This window comes from Bubalus kerabau, chromosome 19 (genome assembly GCF_029407905.1).
Source record: "Bubalus kerabau isolate K-KA32 ecotype Philippines breed swamp buffalo chromosome 19, PCC_UOA_SB_1v2, whole genome shotgun sequence".
NCBI classification, from domain to species: domain Eukaryota; kingdom Metazoa; phylum Chordata; class Mammalia; order Artiodactyla; family Bovidae; genus Bubalus; species Bubalus kerabau.
Genome location: NC_073642.1, coordinates 45291402 through 45315048, shown reverse-complemented (window position 1 = coordinate 45315048; position 23647 = coordinate 45291402). Strand labels below are relative to the sequence as shown.

At 40.0% G+C, this 23647-nt stretch overlaps 2 protein-coding genes across 8 annotated transcripts in view; one reads left to right on the top strand and one right to left on the bottom strand.

Moving 5' to 3' along the window:
- SPTSSA (serine palmitoyltransferase small subunit A) overlaps nt 1-23647 on the top strand; it is a 459057-nt gene that overhangs the window by 79803 nt on the left and 355607 nt on the right. For 6 of the 7 annotated variants that reach the window (XR_008705302.1, XR_008705298.1, XR_008705297.1 and 3 more), the window contains exon 2: nt 22967-23019. Coding sequence is in view for 1 of the 7 variants with exons in the window: in XM_055555730.1 (XP_055411705.1) it covers nt 22967-23019 (53 nt within the window). In the remaining 6 variants the exon portion in view is untranslated. Of the gene's footprint in view, nt 1-22085; nt 22121-22966; nt 23020-23647 lie in introns of those variants that run through there. The other variant, XR_008705301.1, reaches the window with a different exon arrangement.
- On the bottom strand, nt 6989-7756 carry LOC129633802 (60S ribosomal protein L7a-like). Its single transcript, XM_055555727.1, has one exon. The coding sequence runs from the start codon at nt 7754-7756 to the stop codon at nt 6989-6991; it is 768 nt and encodes a 255-aa protein (XP_055411702.1).

The following is a 23647-nucleotide window of genomic DNA, read 5'->3' as shown; positions in this document are numbered from 1 at the left end:
GAAAAGGCAGAGGAACCAGAGATCAAATTGCCAACATCAGTTGGATCATACAACAAGCAAGATAATTCCAGAAAAACATCTGCTTCATTGACTATGCTAAAGCCTTTGACTGTGTGGATCACAACAGTGGAAAATTCTTCAAGAGATGGGAATACCAGAATACCTTACCTGCCTCCTGAGAAGCCTGTATGCAGGTCAAGAATTAACAGTTAGAACCAGACATGGAACAAGGGACTGGTTCCAAAATGGGAAAGGAGTACATCAAGGGTGTATATTGTCACCCTGCTTATATAACTTACATGCAGAGTACATCATGCAATGCCAGACTGGATGAAACACAAGCTGGAATCAAGATTGTAGGGAGAAATAAGCAGACGACACCACCCTTATGGCAGAAAGTGAAGAGGAACTAAAGAGCCTCTTGATGAAAGTGAAAGAGGAGAGTGAAAAGGCTGGCTTAAAATCCAACATTCAAAAAATGAAGATCATGGCATCTGGTCCCATCCCTTCATGGCAAAGTGAAGCCATGAATTGATACTTTTGAACTGTGGTGTTGGAGAAGACTCTTGAGAGTCCCTTGGACTTAAAGAAGATCCAACTAGTCCATCCTAAAGGAAATCAGTCCTGAATATTCATTGGAAGGACTGATGCTGAAGCTGAAACTCCAATACTTTTGTTGCAGGAAGGTGGACCCCTTCCAGGGCCCGAAACTGGGCTCTTGTCTAACACTCGGAAATGAACTGTCCGAGGAGACACATGTGCTGACAATGAAAGAGATTTTGTTGGGAAAGGTCACGCGCGGGGAGAGCAGTAGGGTAAGGGAACCCAGGAGAACTGCTCTGTGCATGGCTTGCAGTCTTGGGTTTTATTGTGATGGGATTAGTTTCTGGGTGGTCTTTGGCCAATCATTCTAATTCAGAGTCTTTCCTGGTGGCGCATGCATCGCTCAGCCAAGATGGATGCTAGCGAGAGGGATTCTGGGAAGTGGACAGACACGTGGTGTCTCCTTTCCACCTTTCCCGAACTGTTCCGGTTGGTGGTGGCTTATTAGTTCCATATTCCTTATCAGGATCTCTTGTCATAAAACAACTCATGCAAATGGTTACTATGGTGCCTGCCCAGGGTGGGCGGTTTCAATCCGTGTGCTTCCCCTAACACTTTGGCCACCTGATACGAAAAACTGACTCACCAGAAAAGACCCTGATGCTGGGAAAGATTGAAGGCAGGAGGAGAAGGGGATGACAGAGGATGAGATGGTTGGGTGGCATCACTGACTTGATGGACATGAGTTTGAGTAAGCTCTGGGAGTAGGTGATGGACAGGGAAGCCTGGCGTGCTGCAGTCCACGGGATTGCAAAGAATTGGACATGACTGAGCAACCAAACTGACTGATTTTCATTCAGATAATGATAATCAAGCCATTAGAGATACATGGCTTTATAACATGGTAGTTTTTATGTTAGTCAAATGTGAAATTTTCATTTATTTTTAAGGCTCAGTAATATTTCATTGTATACCACATCTGTCAAGTGCAGATGTTCTATGGGAAACAGTAGACACAGTCTCAGGCCCAGCGGGGTCACAGAAGGTGGTGGAGGAAAATAGTCTGTCCTGGTCACTGAGATGCCAGGAGTTAAAGTGCAGCTACTTTTGGCAAATCACAGGTGTCTGCACAAAAGCAAAACCTGCTCTGCTTCCAGTGTGTCTATACTTTTCACCTACCACAGTAAAAACAAAAATATGAACAACAAACTTTGCACCCTGAGATAAATCAGAGTCACCCTGACTGGTCTGATTTCCCAACTAATAAAATGTTGAATATTTTCAACAATCCTAGACTCCTCCCAAAATAGTTTTATCTCCAATTTTTTCTGTGTTGTTGGCTGGAGATTGTCAGGAGCATTGTGAATATAGCTGTCTTATGAACAAGTTGTTGCTTTCTTATCTTAAAGGGATAATGTAAACTTCGTAACCATGGTAATACTGTGAATTTTTTGCTTTAAGTCCTTCTTATGTTTTTTATTTGATGAACCAGTCCTTCTAAAGTCTGATTCCCTTGCTATCTTTGAAGGTGCATTTTTCTTTCCTTTTCTAAATTCTTCTTTCTCTGGGTATTCCTTTGACATCTGTCATGTCTGGATCAGCTAAAATGCAAAAGCTCAAAGATGTTCAGTATTGATTTGTTATTAGGTTACAATAAAAAATATTGATTTTGAAGTACTTTTAGACTTAGGAGAGGTGGCAAAAATAGTATGATGAGTTCCCATATATTCTATATTCAGCTTCCCCTAATGATAACATTTTACATAAACTACAATTCATTATCAAACCAGGAAACTGATATTGGTATTAACTCAATTACAGACTTTATTTAGATTTTACCAGTTTTTATATGCACTCTTTTTTTTTCAGGTATATAATTCTACAAAATATTATCACATGTGTAGATTTGTGTAAACACTGACATATTTAGGAGACAAAATTATTTCATTGCCATAAAAGAAATTCTGTGACTTCACCCGTTTATAATTAGTCATACTCTCCTTAAAACTTAACGCTTGACAAATAATGATTTGTTCTTTATAACTTTGTCATTTCGAGACATACATTTTATATGTATGGAATCATACATATAAACTTTTTTAATAAGATTTTTTTTCTTTTTAAAATTTATTTTTGATCGCACTGGGTCTTCATTGCTGCTCACAGGCTTTCTCTAGTTGCGACAGATGGGGGCTACTCTTCCTTTTCGTGCATGGGCTCCTCATCGCGGTGGCTTCTCTTGCTGTGGAGCACAGACTCTAGATGTACGGGCTTCAGTAGCTGCATCACTCGGGCTTTGTAGTTGCAGCTTATGGGCTCTAGGGCACACGGGCACAGTGGCTGTGCCACATAGGCTTACTCTGCAGCATGTGGAGTCTTCCCAGGCCAGAGATTGAACCTGTGTCCCTTGCATTGGCTGGTAGGTTACTATCCACTGTACCACCAGGGAAGTCCCATATAAGCTTTTGAGTTTTTTTTCACTTAGAATAATGCATTTATGATCCTCAAGTTGTTATACATATCAATATGTCATTTTCTTACTGAAAGGTATTTCATTGTGTTATATACTGTACTGCAGCTTATTTATCCATTTGCCTGTTGAAACATATTCGGGTTGTTTCCAGTTTTTGGCTATTACATAGAGCTGCTATGGACATTTGTGTAGTTTTTTTGTGTATAAAAATAAGTTTTATTTCTCTTGGTTTGGGTGAGAGTCTTATAAACTGTATTTGCAATTGTATAAATTGTAAAAATTTATAAATTGTATAAAATTACTGATGTTAAGTAGTGCTTCTTGAATTGTCCTGGGTGAATGTGAAAAGAGGTAACTTAATATATTAAGTGATACACTTAAGCCAAGCAAAGTCAAATGACGTGGCATTTGGTGCTATTAATTGTTGACAGTATTTCAAACAGAGTCAAGTTCTAAGAGAACTGAGTTCTCACAAAACACATGTAGACAAACCTGCCAAACTCAAGAGCATTTGTCTGAAAGCCTCAGTACATTGCTATGTTGTGAAGAGTGACTTTGTTCCAGCAGAAAAACGTCATCCATTTCATTATATTAAAACAGTTGTTCATTTGGATTTTTATTGGTTTCATAGTTTGTTTTTATTTCATTTATAATTAAAAAACATTTTTATGGCTCTGGACCAGCATATAATCAGCTCAGCTAAAACCAGTATAGCATATACAATTTAGTAGTGGTGTTGGTACTGAATAAAGTCAAAGTGAGGAGGGAAGGGGACAGGGCACAACCTTTAAAAGAATGATGTAGCCATTGAGGATATGACAAAAACTGTTTAGAAGAATTAAGTCCAAGGTAGTGGATGATTTGACTTCCTGTACACCGTGAGCCTCGTTATACACTCATTGTAATACAAGTTCAGTTCAGTTGCTTAGTCATGTCTGACTCTTTGCGACCCCATGGACTGCAGCACGCCAGGCTTCCCTGTCCATCACCAACTCCCGGAGCTTACTCAAACTCATGTCCATTGAGTCAGTGATGCCATCCAACCATCTCTGCCTCTGTCATCCCCTTCTCCTGCCTTCAATTTTTCCCAGCATCAGGGTCTTTTTTAGTGAGTCAGTTCTTTGCATCAGGTGGCCAAAGTATTGGAGCGTCAGCATCAGTCCTTCCAATGAATATTCAGGACTGATTTCCTTTAGGATGGACTGACTAGTTGGATCTCCTTGCAGTCCAAGGGACTCTCAAGAGTCTTCTCCAACACCACAGTTCAAAAGCATCAATTCTTCAGCGCTCAGCTTTCTTTATAGTCCAACTCTCACATCCATACATGACTACTGGAAAACCATAGCTTTGTAATACAAAAGCATATACTAAATACAAACCCACAGGTACCTGGAAGTTCTGGGGCAGACTGTAAAAGTCCAAAATGTGGGTGATGTCCCAGTTCCTAGAAATCCCCACACCTTTCCCCAAGCAGTTGAAGTAATCCTTCTACTCATTTGTTGTTTAGTCACTAAGTTTGTATCTGACTCCTTGTGACCCCATGGACTGTAGCTTGCCAGGCTCCCCTCTCCATGGGATTTCCCAGGCAAGACAACTGGAGTGGGTTGCCATTTCCTTCTTTGGGGGATCTTCCCAACCCAGGGATTGAACCCCGTCTCCTGCATTGACAATTTTTTTTTCTTTAATTTAATTTAATTTTTTAATTTTACAATATTGTATTGGTTTTGCAATATATCAAAATGAATCTGCCACAGGTATACATGTGTTCCCTATCCTGAACCCTCCTCACACCTCCCTCCCCATGCATTGACAATTTGTATGGTTGTGAGAGTTAGACCATAAAGAAGGCAGTGCTGAAGAATTGATGCTTTTGAATTGTGGTGCTAGAGAAGACTCTTGAGAATATCTTGGACTGCAAAGAGATCAAACCAGTCAACCCTAAGGGAAATCAACCCTGAATATTCATTGGAGGGATTGATGCTGAAGCTGAAGTTCCAACACTTTGGCCATCTGATGAGAAGAACTAACTCATTTGAAAAGCCCCTGATGCTGGGAAAGACCCTGGTAAAGACCCTGGAAAGACTCATTGGTAAAGATCCTGATGCTGGGAAAGGCAAAAGGAGAAGGGGGCAGAGGATGAGATCGTTAGATAACATCACTGAATTTGAGCAAACTCTGGAAGATAGTGAAGGATAGGGGAGCCTGGCATGCTACCGTCCATGGGGTCACAAAGAATCAGACATGACTTAGCGAATGAACAACAACAACTGCATTGGCAGGTGGATTCTTAACACTGAGCCACCAGGGAAGCCCTCTCAGTCATTAGCTTATGAAGTTACCCAGCCCAGAAAATCTAACTGTCCCATATTTCCAGGCAGCTCTCACCTTCTGAGATGGGCCACATTCTGCCTGTGGAACATACAGCTTGCTCTTGAATCCTTTCTTGCCTGAAGCCAGGGACCCTCATTCTTTGGCCTGTCCTAGGAACTCATCCAAGACCTGGATGAGTGACCTCTCCCATTTTCCTGCAACCTCTTTACAAAGGATATTGATAAATATACTTCTTACCTATCACTTTGCCTCTTGCTGAATTCCTTCTGTGCTGAGGCATAAAGAACCTGAGCTTCAATATGTTTGGAGGCAAGTTGTGTGGTTTCTGTTGGAAGAGTGTAGTTTCAAGTTTCATCCAAGGTGTGTGGTTTTAAAAGGAATACATAAAGACATCGGTATTAAAAAAATATGGATGGGTATTTATGCCATGTTTTACATTTGTATATATTAATATAGTTTGTATATAGGATTAGAGATTAAGAAAAAAAGGTGGCTTAAGCAAATGTAGAAAGTCTACTCTCTCATAAACATCTGAGCTCGTCAGTTGTCCAGTACTGTAGCATCGTCATCTGGAGACCCATTTTCCTACTAGTTTGCTCCCCTTGCCTTCTCCTAGATTGGTGCTTCTCAAAATTTAATGTAAATATGAATCACTTGGGGATATATATATATATATATATATTTTTTTTTTTTTTTCTCACTGCACTGCTTGGCTTGAAGTTTCTTAGTTCCCTAACCAGAGATTGAACGTGGGCCCTTGGCAGTCAGAGCACAGAGCACATTGAACCACCAGGGAATTCCCTGGAGATCTTATTTAACTATAGAATCAACCTCAGTAGGTCTGGTTCGGGCTGATTCTGCACTTCCACAAACTCCCAGGTGATGCTGACGTTGCTGGTCACACAGAGCACATGTGAGCAGTTAGGTCCAGGAGTATTGCCTTCATTCACATGGCTGAAGCTGGTTTGTCACCATTTCTCTGAATTTCCAGCCTGTGGGAAGGAGTAGAGAGGAAGAAAAGGGGCAAGTAGCTTCCTTATGAGAACATGACCCAGAAGATGTAGACGTTCTTTCCAGGTACTTCTCACTGGCCAGAATGTGGTCATTTGATCCCTCAGTTGCAAGGGAGGCTGGGGAATGTAGGCTTGAGGTAAAATTTGAAGAATTCTATTAACTAAGAGCAAGATGGTGAGAACAAATATTAGGGAATTATAAACAGTGTATGCCATGATATTTAAAGAGAATTTAAGTCAAGACAGGATCTGTGAAAATATTTCTCCTTTTATGCTACTTATATGTGAGAAATACTAGTCTGAAGTATAATCTAAAGTATATACTTCCTTTAGCACTCATGCAAGAATTTTTCATAATCTGCCCCTTGTCTACCTTTTCAGTGATCGTACCCTTTGTGCCAGTTCTTTTGAATGATTTGCTTTTGCCTGAAGAAACACATTCTTACACCCCTATGTCTTTGCACATGGTATTTCCTTTGTCCTTCCACATCATCCATCTGTATCCTAATTTAAGCTCGTTGGCAAAGCTGTATTGCTGAACAAGAGAAGCTTAGGCAGGGGTTTTGAGAATTTTTTTTTTAAAGAATTTTTTGTTACTTTTATGTACAGAAAGCTCAATGGTGCATACTCAGCCCAGTTTGGTGGCCAGCTCTTTGGCCTTTGCCTCTTCCAGCTTGGTGATGAGAGCCACTGACTTTGGCTCCAAGACATTGCCTCCCCACTGACGGTGGATCTCATCATATCTGTCGTTGTAATTGGTCCTGATGGCTTCCACCAGCTTAGCCAGGGCACTCTTGTCCTCCGAGTTGACTTGTGTGAAGGCCACAGTGGTGCAGGTCTTCCTGTGGATCAGGCGCCCCAGCCGGGCCTTCCCCTTGATGATGCAGTAGGGAACCCCCATCTTTGAGCACAGGAGGACCATGTCATGCGCAGTTACCACCAGCTGAGCATTCTTGTTCTCCACCAAGGTGGTGACAGTGTTGACCCCTGCGCGAAGGACAGGTGGCCTCTTGGTGGGCAGTTTGCTGGCAGTTTTCTTCTCCTCTTGGGCCAGCAACCTCTGCTTTGTCTCTTGCTTCGTCTCTGGACTGTACTTGTGGGTCAGCTTAAGTAGTTGAGTAGCTGTTTGTCGGTCCAAGGCCTGGGTGAGTTGGTTAATTGCAGGAGGCACTTTCAGCCGCTTATAGAGAATAGCCCTTTGATGCTGCAGCTGGATGTAGCGGGGCCATTTGACGAAGCAGGTGAGGACCCTTTTGAGTTGGATAACCTGTCCAATGCCAAAATTCTTGGGCCTTTTCTCGAAAAGGGGGTTGACCACTTTCTTGGCCTCCTGCTTCTTCACCACAGTGGAAGCCAGGGCCACCTTCTTCCCCTTGGCCTTCTTTCCCTTCAGCATCTTGAAGGGCTGGCAGAGAGACAGAGAATTTTTTTTTTTTTTTTTAAACAGAGACACCCCCTTCAAGAGAGAATGGATAGATAAGCAGAGATGATTATTTGTTTGAAACCTCTCAAACCTTCTGTTCTACTGATGAGAGCTATGAGCTCACCTTCACACTTGAAAGGCACAGCTCCAGGTTGTAGACCCTGTCTATCCTCCAACCCCCCTGCAACATGAGGGGAAGGCCCACAGAGTTAAAGTGTGTTTTTGCTATATAGAGATTCTATGACAAACCTAGGAGTGAAATGGCTTGGATTCTATTGGAAGATGTTATTGACTCATTGGGAAGCCTTCAGATACTCAATGTAATTAACTCCCTTACAGAATGCTATTTTTTTTAAAACTTAGGCTGGAATATGTATCAGGCTAAGATTTTCTTTCATTTGAGAATATTTTACAGTTGCCTACTGGTCATCAAAATTGAGTGTGTGCATATATTCTAGAAGAGATATAAAATTCCTTTAGTTTTTTTTTTTTTGTTTATATTTCTAGTTAGAATAGAATTCTCAAGAAAATTTTCCTAGATGCAACTATACTTCATGATATTTCTTTGAGGGAAACAACAAATCAACAAAAACTTCCCATAAAATTTAAAGAACTCACTGCATTGAAAATATTTTTATTTGGCTGTACTGGGTCTTGGTTGCAGCCTGTGGGAGCTTTAGTTGCTAGTTGAAGTATGTGGGGTCTTAGTTCCCTCACCAGGATAGAACCTGTGCCCCCTGCAGTGGAAGCACAGAGTCCTAACCACTGGATTGCCAGGGAAGTCTCTTATTTCTATTTTTATGTATTTTATCCTTGTTATATCAGGAGCTCATCATTGTTCTTTATTTTTTAATGATGATATACTTAATGTTTTATATACTTTTTCCCAATGGCCTCATTGATTCATTTACCAAGTAGATCTACTGGTTGAATTAAAAATGTAATATCATACATGAATGAAAATGTAATATCTTAAAATACTCTGGGCTTCCCTGGTGGTTCAGATGGTAAAGAATCTGCCTGCAATGTGAGAGATCCAGGTTCTATCCTTGGGTTCGGAAGATCCCTTGGAGAAGGGAATAGCAACCCATTCCAGTATTTTTGCCTGGAAAAATCCCATGGACAGAGGAGCCTGGTGGGCTACAGTCCATGGGGTTGCAGAGTCGGACATGACTGAAGCAACTTAGCATGACGTATCAAGAGTATAGCCCCTGGCATCTAGGAGCTACTGATTTAAAGGCAGACAAAAACAATGGCAACAAAAAAGTGATGTTCAAACTGGGCTACAGGAAATGCTTTTATGCTAGTCCAGTGTTTGTCCTCTTCACTCCATGTCTTCAGGTTGCCCCTTTGGCGTCTTTCAGCAGAGTTGTACATCACAGTGTGGACTCCCTGGTGGTAGTACTGGACCAGCAGTGTCTCCCTGGTCTTCCACGTGGAGAATGATGGATAGGAAAGGGAGCTGAGGTGTTTTCCTATACGTTCTCTCTGGGGTAGTGCAAAAGAGAGAAAGTGGGTTTGAAACCTAAGGTAAGATTTTGGCCTCTCTTGGCCTCAGTTTTTCATCTGTAAAATGGGGATGATAATACTTGCCTTATAAGATGATGTCATGATTATATGGGAAAAAAAAAAAAAAAAAAGGAAGGGTGCAAACACTTACAGCAGAGCCAGGCATGAAGTAGTTGGAGTTTGTCTCTTGCTCCTCTTTGTAAACCTCTCTAGCACACTCAGAACAGTGTGTTTCTCTCTGGAAAAAGGCTATATTAGTTGTTAAGCTGCTCCAGTGACCCAGTCGATAGACTAAGAATTATGGTCCCCGGAGTCAATCGACCTATTGTTATTAAATTGCCTTGGCCCTGTCAGTTTCTGGAGTTGTCATTTTGCACTGTAATTGATTTACAGTTTTCTTCCTACCCTTCTCTTGCAGATGTAGGCACTAGATGGCGCCATTTTACCAAGTATTAATGGCTTTCACGCATGGCATAACTTGTTCTTCCACTTGTCCAAGGCTAAAAAAAAAAAAGGACAGTTTTTACAGTCTGCTTCAGCATAGCCACATATTCCAGGACATCAAAGGAATCCCTTTACAATTCTGTATTTCCTTCATTTATAATAGGGAATGTGTGATGCTTAGAAATCACCCAGAAGTTCACATATTTGATTTGGTTTAGGGGACAGAGAAAATTTGGAGTAGATTAAAAGGGAAACGATAAATTTGATTGGAATGGGAAAATGAAATGTTTGAGGAGGGGTCACATAAACATGGATTACTTTGTTTAAAGAATGGATAAGTAATCTCATGGTAGACTCTAACAATGAAGTGCTTCTGGGGAAAAGGCTAAGCAACTGTTACCCTCCAAGAATAGAACAAGGAGAAATGGGCTTCATGACCACAGGAGAGAGAGAAGTTAATCACAAGAAAGGATTTTTGGAACCAAGAATATGTCTCATCAGAATGGAGAAAATTGTCAAAGCTTTCTTTATTAATGTGAAAAATAAATTAGTCATGGTCTCAACATGATTATTTTGAGGATTACTTGCAGTCCTGCTAGAAGATAGAGGAATGTTTTATCCTTTATTGTGGTGATTATTTGAAACCTGACATGTGTAGCCTAGGGTGATGCTCATTGCAGTCTATTGGCACAGGCTAGGACTGGATATGACTTAACAGGAGAGCAGTGATTTCAAAAGTGTCCCATTTTTATATGTATGTTACACACACACACACACACATGCTACATTTTTTTCTTGGTTTCTAAAATACCTCAGAGCTGGATGAGAGGGAAGGCAATGATCATAGGAAAAAAGTATCAGATGTCTTCCTTGACACTCATTTTAAAAATTATTTTTTAATTTTTAAAAACTTTTAATCTTATATTGGGGTATAGCCGATTAACAATGTTGTGATAGTTTCAGATGGACAGCAAAGGGACTCAGCCATACATATACATGTATCCATTCTCCCCACAAATTCCCCTCCCATCCTGGTTGCCATGTAACACTGAGCAGAGTTCCTTGTGCTATACAGTATTGACATTTTTTTGAAACTCTCATTTGTTACTTATCCTATGATTGTTCAGACTGTGGGTTTTTTGTTTGTTGGTTAGTCCTTATTTACACTTGTAATAGCTGATTGATCAATATGAGTACATATTCATGATTGCACACCAAGTCCACATGAGGGCACCAATTTTTATTTTATTAACTTTCTGCAGAGATTTGTCCAACAGTCCATCTAGAGAGTCACCCTGGGTGATCTCCTTTTCTCCTCTCTTGCCCCACAAAATTGGTAGTCTTCCCTCCAGGGTTCCAGTTTCACCCTGGAGAAATAGCACTTGACTTTTCAGGTCCTTCCGATTTCTTAGGGCAAATAAAATATAAGATAATAAAACTCTCCATTGCTGATAGTGACTGGCCCTCATTGCTTAGCTTAGCTATATTATGCTAGCAATACTTTATCTTTTCAAAGATTATTTAGCAGGAAGGGCTGAGGTGGAGATATAGAGAAGGTGTTAGTGATGGAAGATTGGGATGAGGTGGAAAAAAAAAAAAATCCAGTCCAGCAGTTTTTTCCCTTGCTGATTATAGATGTAATATATGTTCATTGTAGAAACTTTGGAAAAAACACAGACTAATGTAAAAAAGAAAGCAAAATCATTCTATTCTTTTCTACTACTTATAGATGACAAAAATTAGTATTTTGAAATATTTCCTTCCATGTAACTACAGGAATTTGGAAAAACTGAGCCAACTATTTGTAGAAAGCTGGTGTAGAAGATCACTGAAGGGTTGAAAGGTGAATTTTTTAAAAAAAGTTTATAGGAGTATAGTTGATTTATAATGTTGTGTAAGTTTTAGGTGTACAGCAAAGTGATTTTTTTTATGCATATACATATATTCATTCTTTTTTAGGTTCTTTTCTCATATAGGTTATCACAGAATATTGATAGAGTTCCCTGTGCTATACAGTCCTTGTTAGTTATCTATCTTATATATAGTAGTGTGTGTATATTAATCCAAGCTCCTGATTTATGCCTCCCCCACGGTTTCTCCTTTGGTAACCATAAGTTTGTTTTCAATATCTGTAAGTACCTCTGTTTTATGAATAAGCTCATTTGTATTATTTTTTAAAATTGGATTCCACATGTGGGTGATAGCATATGATACTTGCCTTTCTTTAGCTTGATAATCTCTAGGTCCATTTATGTTGCTGCAAATGGCATTGGTTCAGTCTTTTTCATGCCTGAATAATACTCCTTGTATATGTATTTATGTGTGTGTTCCACATCTTTCTTTTAAATTTTATTTAATTAAAATTTTTTTGACCATGCTATGTGGCTTATGGAATCTTTGTTCCCTGACCAGAGGCTGAGCATATAATAATGCTAATACTGGTATATTAACCTGGGATTGGGTTTTGAGAGTGATGGCCTGGGAGCCTATAGATTATAGAGTTAGATAAGGCAAGAGTTTGCTACAATGAATATACTTGCCTGTGGTTCAGGATTTAATGTTCTGGCAAGGACTCTTGAAGCCACTCTCTGTACAGTGCTGGATGGCCCCTGGAAGCTTGGAAAGAGTGATGACCACCACATTGCAGGAGATAGAAAGGCCAGAACTACCTCGGCATAGTATCAAGCAAGGGATCAAAGTCTCAGAGCAGTGAGCATATGTGCCAGTTATCAGCTTATTATCTCTTAGCTCCAAATCCACTTTTTTTTTTTTTTTTTACCTTGTGATTTTGGAGCTGGACCAGGTAATCATTTTTTATTTGTCATCTGGTACAATATTAGGCTTTCACAATGGAGGGTGCTGGAGGGATACTGCACAGCATAGGTGAGGAAGGAGCTTCTCTTTCTGGTTTCGGCATGCTTTTTTTCTTTTTCTTTTTTCCCTGCTGGTGTGGCTACTTAACAGTGGGCAGAGGCCCGTTGGTACTCACTCCCCTACAAGTTGCTGCAGGAATCCAGCAGGCTGTTTGCTGTGAACTAGCTCCAGGTCACTCAGTAAACTTTACAGGTAAGGATAGGAGGGTGACTGGTAATCAGAATGTTTTGGTCCACAGGGTTCTCTCCCACAGAAGCCAAGTGATCATGGTGTAATCATGAAAGAAAGGGATGGGCATTCTTCTAGAATATTGCTACATTCATATAGCAGAAAGCCACAACAATACAAACTCCACAGCTGCTGGTCAGCAACCTGATTTGAGTTGCCACAATGGAGAGTCATGGCCATTCATCCATTTTCCAGACTGAGCCAGTTCACAGACTCAGAGTTCCTTGATTGAAGGGCAGCTGGGTCACCGTGGGAAGGACTTTGTATTGTTGCCACAAGTATATTCTGTAAATCTTCTCTCAAGGCTTCTCACCAGTCCTAATGGGACTGGTGCCTATCTGCCAGAATAAATGTGCATGGAGTAAAAGACCTCTGGGTTTTACTAGATACTGGCTCTGTACTAATCCTAATTTCCTGGGAAGTAAAATGCTAGAGATGGTGACTGTAGCCATGAAATTAAAAGACGCTTACTCCTTGGAAGCAAAGTTATGACTAACCTAGATAGCATATTCAAAAGCAGAGACATTCCTTTGCCAACAAAGGTTCGTCTAGTCAAGGCTATGGTTTTTCCTGTGGTCATGTATGGATGTGAGAGTTGGACTGTGAAGAAGGCTGAGCGCCGAAGAATTGATGCTTTTGAGAAAAAGTGGTGTTGGAGAGGACTCTTGAGAGTCCCTTGGCCTGCAAGGAGATCCAACCAGTCCATTCTGAAGGAGATCAGCCCTGGGATTTCTTTGGAAGGAATGATGCTAAAGCTGAAACTCCAGTACTTTGGCCACCTCATGCGAAGAGTTGACTCATTGGAAAAGCCTCTGATGCTGGGAGGGTTTGGGGGCAGGAGGAGAAGGGGACGACAGAGGATGAGATGGCTGGATGGCATCACTGACTCGATGGACGTGAGTCTCAGTGAACTCCGGGAGTTGGTGATGGACAGGGAGGCCTGGCGTGCTGAGATTCATGGGGTCGCAAAGAGTCAGACACGACTGAGCAACTGATCTGATCTGATCTCTGAAAATGCTAGCAAGGTCTGGTAGTCAAAAGTGGGGGCTTATGGTGGTCAGATGACAAATGGAAGCTAACTCACAATGGCTCCTGTTGATTCATGGACCTTTCCTGTGGTTGTTTTCCCATCTCCTGAATGTAATATTGAAATATACACTAATGGCAACTGCCGGAATACCTATACTGGCTATGTTACCCAGCAGGCAAGAAACCTAAACCAGCAGTAGCTAGCCAAAGGGAGAGGGATCTAGAATTAACGATAGAGAATCATAAATGGATGGTATCAGTTATAGCTTCAGGACCAACTGTAGCGGTAGAGACTATGATTTGTCATACTAACTTCCTTCTGTAAAAAGAATCATACAACTAATAAGAATAATGATAAATTATAGAGCTCATATATTCTTACACTATTCTAGGTGCTTCACATTTATAAAGTCAATCTTCAAAAAAGTCTATGAAGTTGGTAGTTATAGTTTTACAGATAAACAAACTGAGACCTAAGTTGTAACTTAATGATTGCGAATTGAGAGGGATGTGGATGATAGAATACTTTTAGCATGGAATAATCCAAAAAGAACTCATAATATACTTTTGATCCTTTGCTTCAAGGTGGATTGTATGAATAGCAGATTTGGTGATGGGTGGGTGGATGCAAAGAGAACAAGTGTTCCAGGTAGAGGGAATGGAATAAACAGATGTGCAGAGGGAGCAAATAGAGATGTATTCTGGCTGAGTAATATATACAGGAGTTTGGTTAGAGAGCAAGACTGGTGATGGGAAGGAAAGGGAGATAAAATTTTAAAAGTAGAACTGGGTCATCCTGAGTAGAGTTCTGAAGTCAAGTTAAATTTTTTGAATTTTATTTTTGGCAATTACAGGGAATGACAGGATTTTTAAGGACATATGTGACATGATCATAGTGCTCTCTAGAAGGGTGGTTTCCAAATATCAGGTGGTAAAACTAATCATGTTCTGGCTGCCTAAGAATTATTTGGTTCCTGAGGGACATTTGCTCTTGTTAAAAACATTCGTAAGATGTTGATTTACCCCCGAATGTCTTTGATATTTGCAAGACCATTTGGTTCTGTCCAAAACATTTATAAGATATTTGGTCTATGCCAAAGGCCCTTGATATTTGGTCCTGTCCAAACTGTAATGGACCAACTATATTCATGGATGCTTTGGATAGACCAAGCCTCTGTGTGGATCACAACAAACTGTGGAAAGTTCTTAAAGAGATAGGAATACCAGACCACCTGACCTGCCTCTTGAGAAATCTATATGCAGGTCAGGAAGCAACAGTTAGAACTGGACATGGAACAACAGACTGGTTCCAAATAGGAAAAGGAGTATGTCAAGGCTGTATATTGTCACCCTGCTTATTTAACTTATATGCAGAGTACATCATGAGAAACGCTGGGCTGGATGAAGTGCAAGCTGGTATCAAGATTTCTGGGAGAAAGATCAATAACCTCAGATATGCAGATGATACCACCCTTATGGTAGAAAGCAAAGAACTAAAGAGCCTCTTGATGAAAGTGAAAAAGGAGAGTGAAAAAGTTGGCTTAAGGCTCAACATTCAGAAAACGAAGATCATGGCATCTGGTCCCATCACATCATGGGAAATAGATGGGGAAACAGTGTCAGACTTTATTTTTTGGGCTCCAAAATCACTGCAGATGGTGACTGCAGCCACGAAATTAAAAGACGCTTACTCCTTGGAAGAAAAGTTATGACCAACCTAGACAGCATATTAAAAAACAGAGACATCACTTTGCCAACAAAGGTCTGTCTAGTCAAGTCTATGGTTTTTCTAGTAGTCATGTATTGATATGAGAGTTGGACTATAAAGAAAGCTGAGTGCCAAAGAATTGATGCTTTTGAATTGTGGTATTGGAGAAGGCTCTTGAGAGAGTCCCTTAGACTGCAAGGAGATCCAACCAGTTCATCCTAAAGGAAATCAGTCCTGAATATTGATTGGAAGGACTGATGCTAAAGTTGAAACTCCAATACTTTGGCCATCTGATGTGAAAAACTGACTCATTTGAAAAGACCCTGATGGCTGGGAAAGATTGAAGGCAGGAGGAGAAGGGGAAGACAGAGGATGAGATGGTTGAATGGCATCACTGACTCAACGGACTTGAGTTTGAGTAAACTCTGGGAGTTAGTGATGGGCAGGGCCGCCTGGTGTGCTGCAGTCCGTGGGGTCCCAAAGAGTCGGACACGACTGAGCAACTGAACTGAACTGAAGCTTCAAGGTTCTTCTGGCACAGACAACTTGTCTTATGAGCCAAATATCTCATTGGGCTTTTTGGATTGAACAAAATGTCTGCTAACCATTTGGAGACATTTAAATAATACAGACCTCTGGGACATGCCTGAGGAATGACCAAGCATAATGTCTCCATTAACTGTCTTTTCCCTTCTCCCTGTGGCCAGGTTCTGCTTCCACTTTTAACTGAAGGTCCCAATTTTTCTTGCCCCTTCACATTTATTTGTGATATCAGTTAACTGTGACTTCTGGTAATGTACCTAGTTTGTCTGAGGTTATTCAACTCAGGCCTCAAATGTTTGGCAACCTTAGCTTTTTTCTTTTTCTGCGATGTTGCTAATAAAGTCATAAAGATTAAAAAAACTGAGTCTTTCTGATAATTTTTTAAAAAGAGAACTTTTAGGTTTCTCTTTTTCCTTTTCTTTCCTAAGCTAAATAGTATCTGTCCTTTTAATGGTTTAACTTACGTCATGGTGTCAGACCTTTAGTATTCCATCAAGTTCTAGTTTGCATGTGATCCTCTGGGATGGTGGCGCTCAGAATGGCTTATAGTGCTTTAGATATTCTTTTTTAGAAATTAAAAAAAAATTTTAAAACTTTTTATTTTGTAATGGGGTATAACCAATCAACAATATTGTGGTAGTTTCAGGTGAGCAGCAAAGGGGACTCAGGCACACATATACATGTATCCCTTCTCTCCCAAGCTCTCTTCCCTTCCAGGCTTCTGCTCCAGATATTCTGATCCACACAGACTAGAGTAGGACCATTATCCTTCCTCCCCCAGACTAAACTGGACTCTAGGTTTCACAACTCAGATGCATTCGTAGCACAGCAGCTCCATCATTCTGCTGCTTCTTTTAAAGCCATCGCTGCTAAAGTCACTAAGACTTTCCCATTCTAGCTCTTTCTTATCTCTCTTTCAACAATTGTATGTGCAGTTGGTTCCTAAAGAGTTACTAGGGAACTGGGCTCACTACTTTAGCCAATTATTATCCCATCTAGTTTTTTGGTGATGGGCAATTTAGTGTAATATTGCCACAGTTGTGATTCCATCTTTTGCTCTCATTTTTTTTGCTTAAAAAAATGAGCACAAAATGCTTTCTTAAAAAACACGCTAGATTTGGTTATATTCCTATACTTCCCCCCATAAAAGTAAAAAGCAAACTGTTTTGTTTGTTTTGTCATCAGTCACAAAGAATAAGAACTTTAAAAATGGAATTTGGCTTTGTTCTTTAGCTGACAGGAATGTGTCCTGGTCATTAGCTTTTTAAAATTTTGGATAGGTAGACACAGAAAAGAAACTTGGAACTGAGGTTGGTAAAAATGTGATAATGTATTCTTCAAAAGAAATTAAGATATAATGCATATACCATAAAAGTCATCCTTCAAAGTATATAATTCAGGGGTTTTTTAGTATAGGGTTGGCCAAAAAGTTTGTTTGGGGGAAAACCCAAACAAACTTTTTGGCCAACCTAATATATTCACAAGGTTGTGAAAACTGTCGCCACTAATTCCAGAACATTTCCATTACCTCCAAAGAAATTTTGTACCAGTTAATAATCACTATATAAGCCTCTTTGTCCCCAGCCCCACTGGATTCTGACTTCCTGTATTATCTATAGATCCCTGGGACACACCTGTGAGCCTGGCACTCTGAGAGCTGACTGGCACAGGTTTTCATTGGCAGCCTAAATTGTGCAGAGGAGAATCTTGCATTTACAGTGTCCCAACTCTTCGTCTATTCAACTATACTGGATTCTTAGGAAGAGAGGAACTCGTTTTTGACAGAAAATGAGAATTTTGTTCAACATCATCTCTTCCACCTGGGCTTCAGCTTTTTCAATATTTATGCTTCTCTTTACAGCCAGATGCCCATTCTCTTTAAAGAAAAGAATCAAAATAGAAGTTGAGCAGTTCTACTTTCTCTATGATCTGCTAACATCACACCATAATCTCTATTTGACAGATTTACATCTTCCATGTTCCTGCCCCAAACAAAATCATACAAAAATCTTACTTTTCTTTACTGTCTTTTGCATCATTTGTGCATTCTGGGGGTTTCTCTAGTGGCTCAGCTTGTAAATAATCCACCTGCGATGTGGGAGACCTGGGTTCGATCCCTGGGTTGGGAAGATCCCCTGGAGAAGGGAACTAAGGGAAGGGAACCCACTCCAGTATTCTGGCCTGGAGAATTCCATGGACTGTATAGTCCTTGGGGTCACAAAGAATCAGACACGACTGAGTGACTTTGACTTTCACTTTCTATGCATGCTGGGCTTCAGCCTTCCTGACACAATTCCCATTTGATCTGTGCCAAATTTTGCATGTAATTTTGACCATGGGTCCCTTGACCCCATCTGTGGTATGTATATTCTAAACCTGAACTTTCTAGGACATTATATATGTGGGCACATTGATCCTTGCTCTCTTTTTTTCTTTCCAGGAATAATTTCTGGAAGTTAGGTCTGATTTTTATTGTTGAAAGTCCCATCCTTCCTGCAAAATCTCCCCTTGGAGGACCACAGACTGTGGACCCACAGCTATGTTTTCTTCCTGCCATAGGGCAAGAGGGCTTGTCTCTGACTCTATCAGCTCTCCTTTCCATAATGGTCATCACTCCAGGATGACAAAATCCCTTGCTCCCCAAGGTTCCTGTTACTTCATCCTCAGCAAAATTCTCCATGTTGGTCCAGAAGAGTAGTAGTAGTCTCATTATATCCTCCACCTCTGAGAGATCATACTGTCAGGTTGGATTTGTCAGATGTACCTTCATAAATGGACTTGGACATTACCTTTCTAAGACATTTGTAGTATGTGATCATTTGTTCTTTTATGAACATTCAGTAAGTGTAACTTCTGTAAATCGACTTGAGAGCAGGGATGAAAGGAAGGGAGGAAGCTTGTATCCTGAGCTGATGGACAGCAGGGCCACATAGACATATACTTTGTTTCTCCAGAAGATGATGCTATTTTAATCACTACTTTTTGGGAGTTGTTAGGTAATTTATTTACTTTTCCACACAGATAGATGATTAGGTTGGAATTCTAGCGTTACTGTAACTGTATGACTTTGGGAAAATTACCTATCCTTTCTAAGTTTAGTTTTCTTTGTAGAATGAGAATAAGAATGCCTAGCTCATAGTATTTGTCATAGATTAAAGATGTCTGCAATATTTTTGAACACTCCTCCCACTGAGAGGTAAAATCTATGTCTCTGCTCCTTAAATCTGGGCTCTATGGTTGCTTGACCAATAGGATATAGCAGAAGTGACAATGTGCCAGTTTCTAGTATAAGAGACTGGCAACTTCTACTTCCCCTTTATAGGAAAAATTTCTCTAAGTGTCCTGAGCTACCAATGGCATTGAAACATGTGTAATATCATGTATGAAATGAGTTGCCAGTCCAGGTTCGATGCATGATACTGGATGCTTGGGGCTGGTGCACTGGGACGACCCAGAGGGATGGTATGGGGAGGGAGGAGGGAGGAGGGTTCAGGATGGGGAACACATGTATACCTGTGGCGGATTCATTTTGATATTTGGCAAAACTAATACAATTTTGTAAAGTTTAAAAAGAAAATAAAATAAAAAAAAAAAAAGTGGAAAAAAAAAAAAAAAAAAAAAAAAGAAGTCCATATACCCTGAGACCAGCATGCTGGGGCCTCAGTGTAAGACAGTCCTAGCTGAACTCAACCTTCTAGCCATCTCCACCAAGGCTATAAACATGCAAATGAAGCCATCAAGGACCTTCCAACCAGCCCATCAGCTGAATACCACCCAGTGACTCATTGATGGCAGTTGATTTCATGTGGAACAAAGGAATTGTCCAACTGAGTCTTGATTGAATTCTTGACTCACAGATTCATGAAATATAATGATGAATATATACATCGTTAACTTAAGACAATAACTTATTGTCTTAAGTTATTCAGTGTATGGTGTGATAGAAAATTGGAATTTGGTACCTGGAAGTGGGGTGCTTCTCTACTAAAACCATAAAATGTATGGCTTTGGGACTAGGCAGTAAGCAGAAGCTAGAAGGCCTTGAGGAGCCTATTGATAAAATCTGGAAGACCATTGAAGATAAAAGCTGGTGAATCCTAGAAGGAGGGAGAAATTTGGTTTTGGAGGTTGGAAAAAATGTGATCCTTGTATAATGGAGGAAAGTTAGACAATATTGTTGTCTGCAGTAATGTGGGAAAATAGAACAACCTGACCAACTGGTGGTTTGGCTGAGATTTACTGGCAGCATACTGAAGGGGCCAGTTGGTTTCTTTGGGCCACTGATAATAAGGTATGGATGTGCTGTGCTTCATCGCTCAGTCATGTTTGGCTCTCTGCAACCCCATGGACTGTAGCCTGCCAGGCTCCTCTGTCCATGGGGATTCTCCAGGCAAGAATACTGAAGTGAGTTGCCATGCCCTCCTCCAGGGGATCTTCCCAACCCAGGGATCAAACCCAGGTCTCGCGCATTTCAGGTGGATTCTTTACTGACTGAGCCACCAAAGTTTTGGATGGAGAGACTTAAGTGTGAAAAAAAAAAAAGAACTTTTGTGGTATTCAAACAATTTTTAAAGGAACTATAAGGACTTGGGATTTAATGGGTTTGAAAATAAAACTTTCTCATTTCCTTCCTCTCCATTGGCAAAGACCTTTGAAGTAAGATCATATAAATAATATGGCTGTAAGACCCTTTGTTAATCTTCTAGAAAGATTTAAAAATATGTCTAGAACTAGAAAAAAGGCTTCTAATTATTCAGCCCAAGGCAGAATAATTATGAATCACTCTGATTCAGCCCAAGGCAGAGAATTAAAGAGATTAAATATATTTAAAGATATTAAAGAGATTTGTTGATGTGGCTTTTATTTAATGAAGTACATTCCAGTGAAATTCATAGAAATCCCACAAAGTTTTTAAGAGAATTGAATTGATGGACACTCCATCAACTTTGACTGAAAGGAACAAAGATAATTCAAAATAAAAAGAGCTCTTAAATTTCAGTGGGCAAGAAGCTATTAAAAAGGCTACTGTACTACAACCACAGGCTAGTTCTTATGAAAAAGGCAACTTGGTTCAGAGCATGGAATCAAGCAATGTGGAACACAAGTCCTAGGGAACATGACTGGACCCTAACCTGGGCACTGATGATGTTTGCACGCTAAGTTGCTTCAGTTGTGTCTGACTCTTTGCGACCCTATGGAGCATAGCCTGCCAGACTCCTCTGTCCATGGGATTCTCCAAGACAGAATACTGGAGTGGGTTGCTATGTTCTCCTCCAGGGGATCTTCCCAGCCCAGGGATAGAACCTGTGTCTCTTATCTCCCCTGTGTTGGCAGGTGGATTCTTTACTATTAGTGACACTGGAAAGTCCATGTTTAACATAATCGTATATTATTTAGAATTATGGCCTTTATTGGGCTTCCCAGGTGGCACCAGTGGTAAAGAACCCATCTGCCAATGCAGGCAACATTGGAGATGTGAGTTTGATCCCTGGGTCAGGAAGATTCTCTGGTAACTCATTCCAGTATTTTTGCCTGGAGAATCCCATGGACAGAGGAACCTGGTGGGCTACAGTCCATGGGGTTGCAAAGAGTCAGACATGACTAAAGTCAGACATGCACATGGCTTTTACAGATTTATGTTTGCGATAGCTTGATAGATGCAAGATGCTTTTAGTCTTTAAAGCATATCCTAAAGGCTTCCCTGGTGGTTCAGTGGATAAGGAATCTGCTTGCAATGCTGGAGACACAGGAGACATGGGTTCGATCCCTGGGTCAGGAAGATCCCTTAAGAGAAAGAAATGGCAACCCACTCCAGTATTCTTGCCTGAAAAATCCCATGGACAGAGGAGCCTGATGGGCTACAGTCCAAAGTGTTGCAAAGAGTCAGGCATGACTGAGTGATTGTTTTTTGAATAGACTCTCAATTCCATTCATACCTGTGTAACTGGGGGCCTTCATCTCAATTGCAGGTCCCACAATTTGCATTGGTGTGACCCTTAGAAGTGAGTGTACTTGCTGTTGGCTTGAAATCTCATCTAAAATGTCTTTTTAGTGTGCAGCAAATATGACTGATGGAGAATCTAAATGCTGTAATTCTCAAGATCTAGATTACGTATGGAATCTGATGTTTTATATGTCAGTAATCTTTCATCAAACTTTATTAAAAAAATTTTTTTTTAATTTATTGGAGTATGGGTGATTTACAATGTTGTGTTAGTTTCAAGTGTACAGTACATTGATTCAGTTATACATACACATATATTAATTCTTTCTGAGATTCTTTTCTCGTACAGGTTATCACAGAATATTGAGTAGAGTTCCCTGTGCTATACAGTAGGTCCTTGTTGGTTCTTTATCTTATATATAGTCGTGTGTGTATGTTAATTCCAAACTCCTGATTTATCCCTCCCCCGCTATGTTTCCCCTTTGGTAACCACAAGTTTGTTTTTAAAGTCTATAAGTCTGTTTCTGTTGTATAAATAAGTTCATTTGTATCATTTAAAAATATTGATTCCTCTTTCATGGAACTTTAGAGCAAGTCAGGGCAGGAATAAGAGTAGGGAAGACTGAAAAGCTTGAAGAAAAATAAGAGTTAATTGAATCACACAGTTAGAAAATTGTAGGAAAATGCTTGTTGAGCTTTTCTGATCTTTAGAAAGAAAAATAAATAATGAAAACTGACAATAAAGACATGAAGAGCTAATTTTTAATTTCAATTTGTCTTTCTGAATGATACCTCTTTGGTCTTTTATGAAGGATAAATTACATTTGAAATGAAATCTTTTAAATGAGTCATCTTTTGGGTAGTTATTTTACACACCTTTAAAATGCATTTTGCTTCTTTGCAGGGGGTGGACTAGAAAGATGAATTCTGAAGTTGAGAAGAAAATAATTTCAGGAGGTAATGGATGAACTTGGGTCTGGAAGATTAATCAGGGCAGTTGCAAGAGAGTGCCAAATGCATAACGGGAGTAGAACTAAATATCTGATTGTAATTAAAACTTTAGGTTTCTAATGGCTGCATGAAAGATATTTTAATAAACGTGAAATGCACTTTCTAAATGGCACGCTAACTTTTAATGACTTGGGTGTTTTGTTTGATTAGTAACCTGGACTGTTAAATTAAAGCCAACTGCAAGTGCATGATAAAATATTGATGGTTTCAGGCAAATGAATTGGGGGAGTTATGCTTGACAGATTTTTTGTATCATTAAGGATTTTAACTGGTGGAAAATATATATTGCTGGTGCTTAAAGATAGTTAAAGAGGATCTTCTTGTTTATATGACCTCGTTTTAATTTTACAGTAATAATAAGGAGGAAATCTGAATTATTCACAGATGGTTGGTCAAGAGAGGTCACTTAATTAAAATAGTGTTATTTTAATTACACCTGTTTCACATTCCTGGAATAGGAAATTAAATATTTTGAAGCATTTGATTATTTCTGTTTCACAGACTACCTGGACTTTTGCTGACTCTTGTGAAGGTCTGAGATTGTTCTGTGTAAGGCCTTTACTACTTGTTAGTA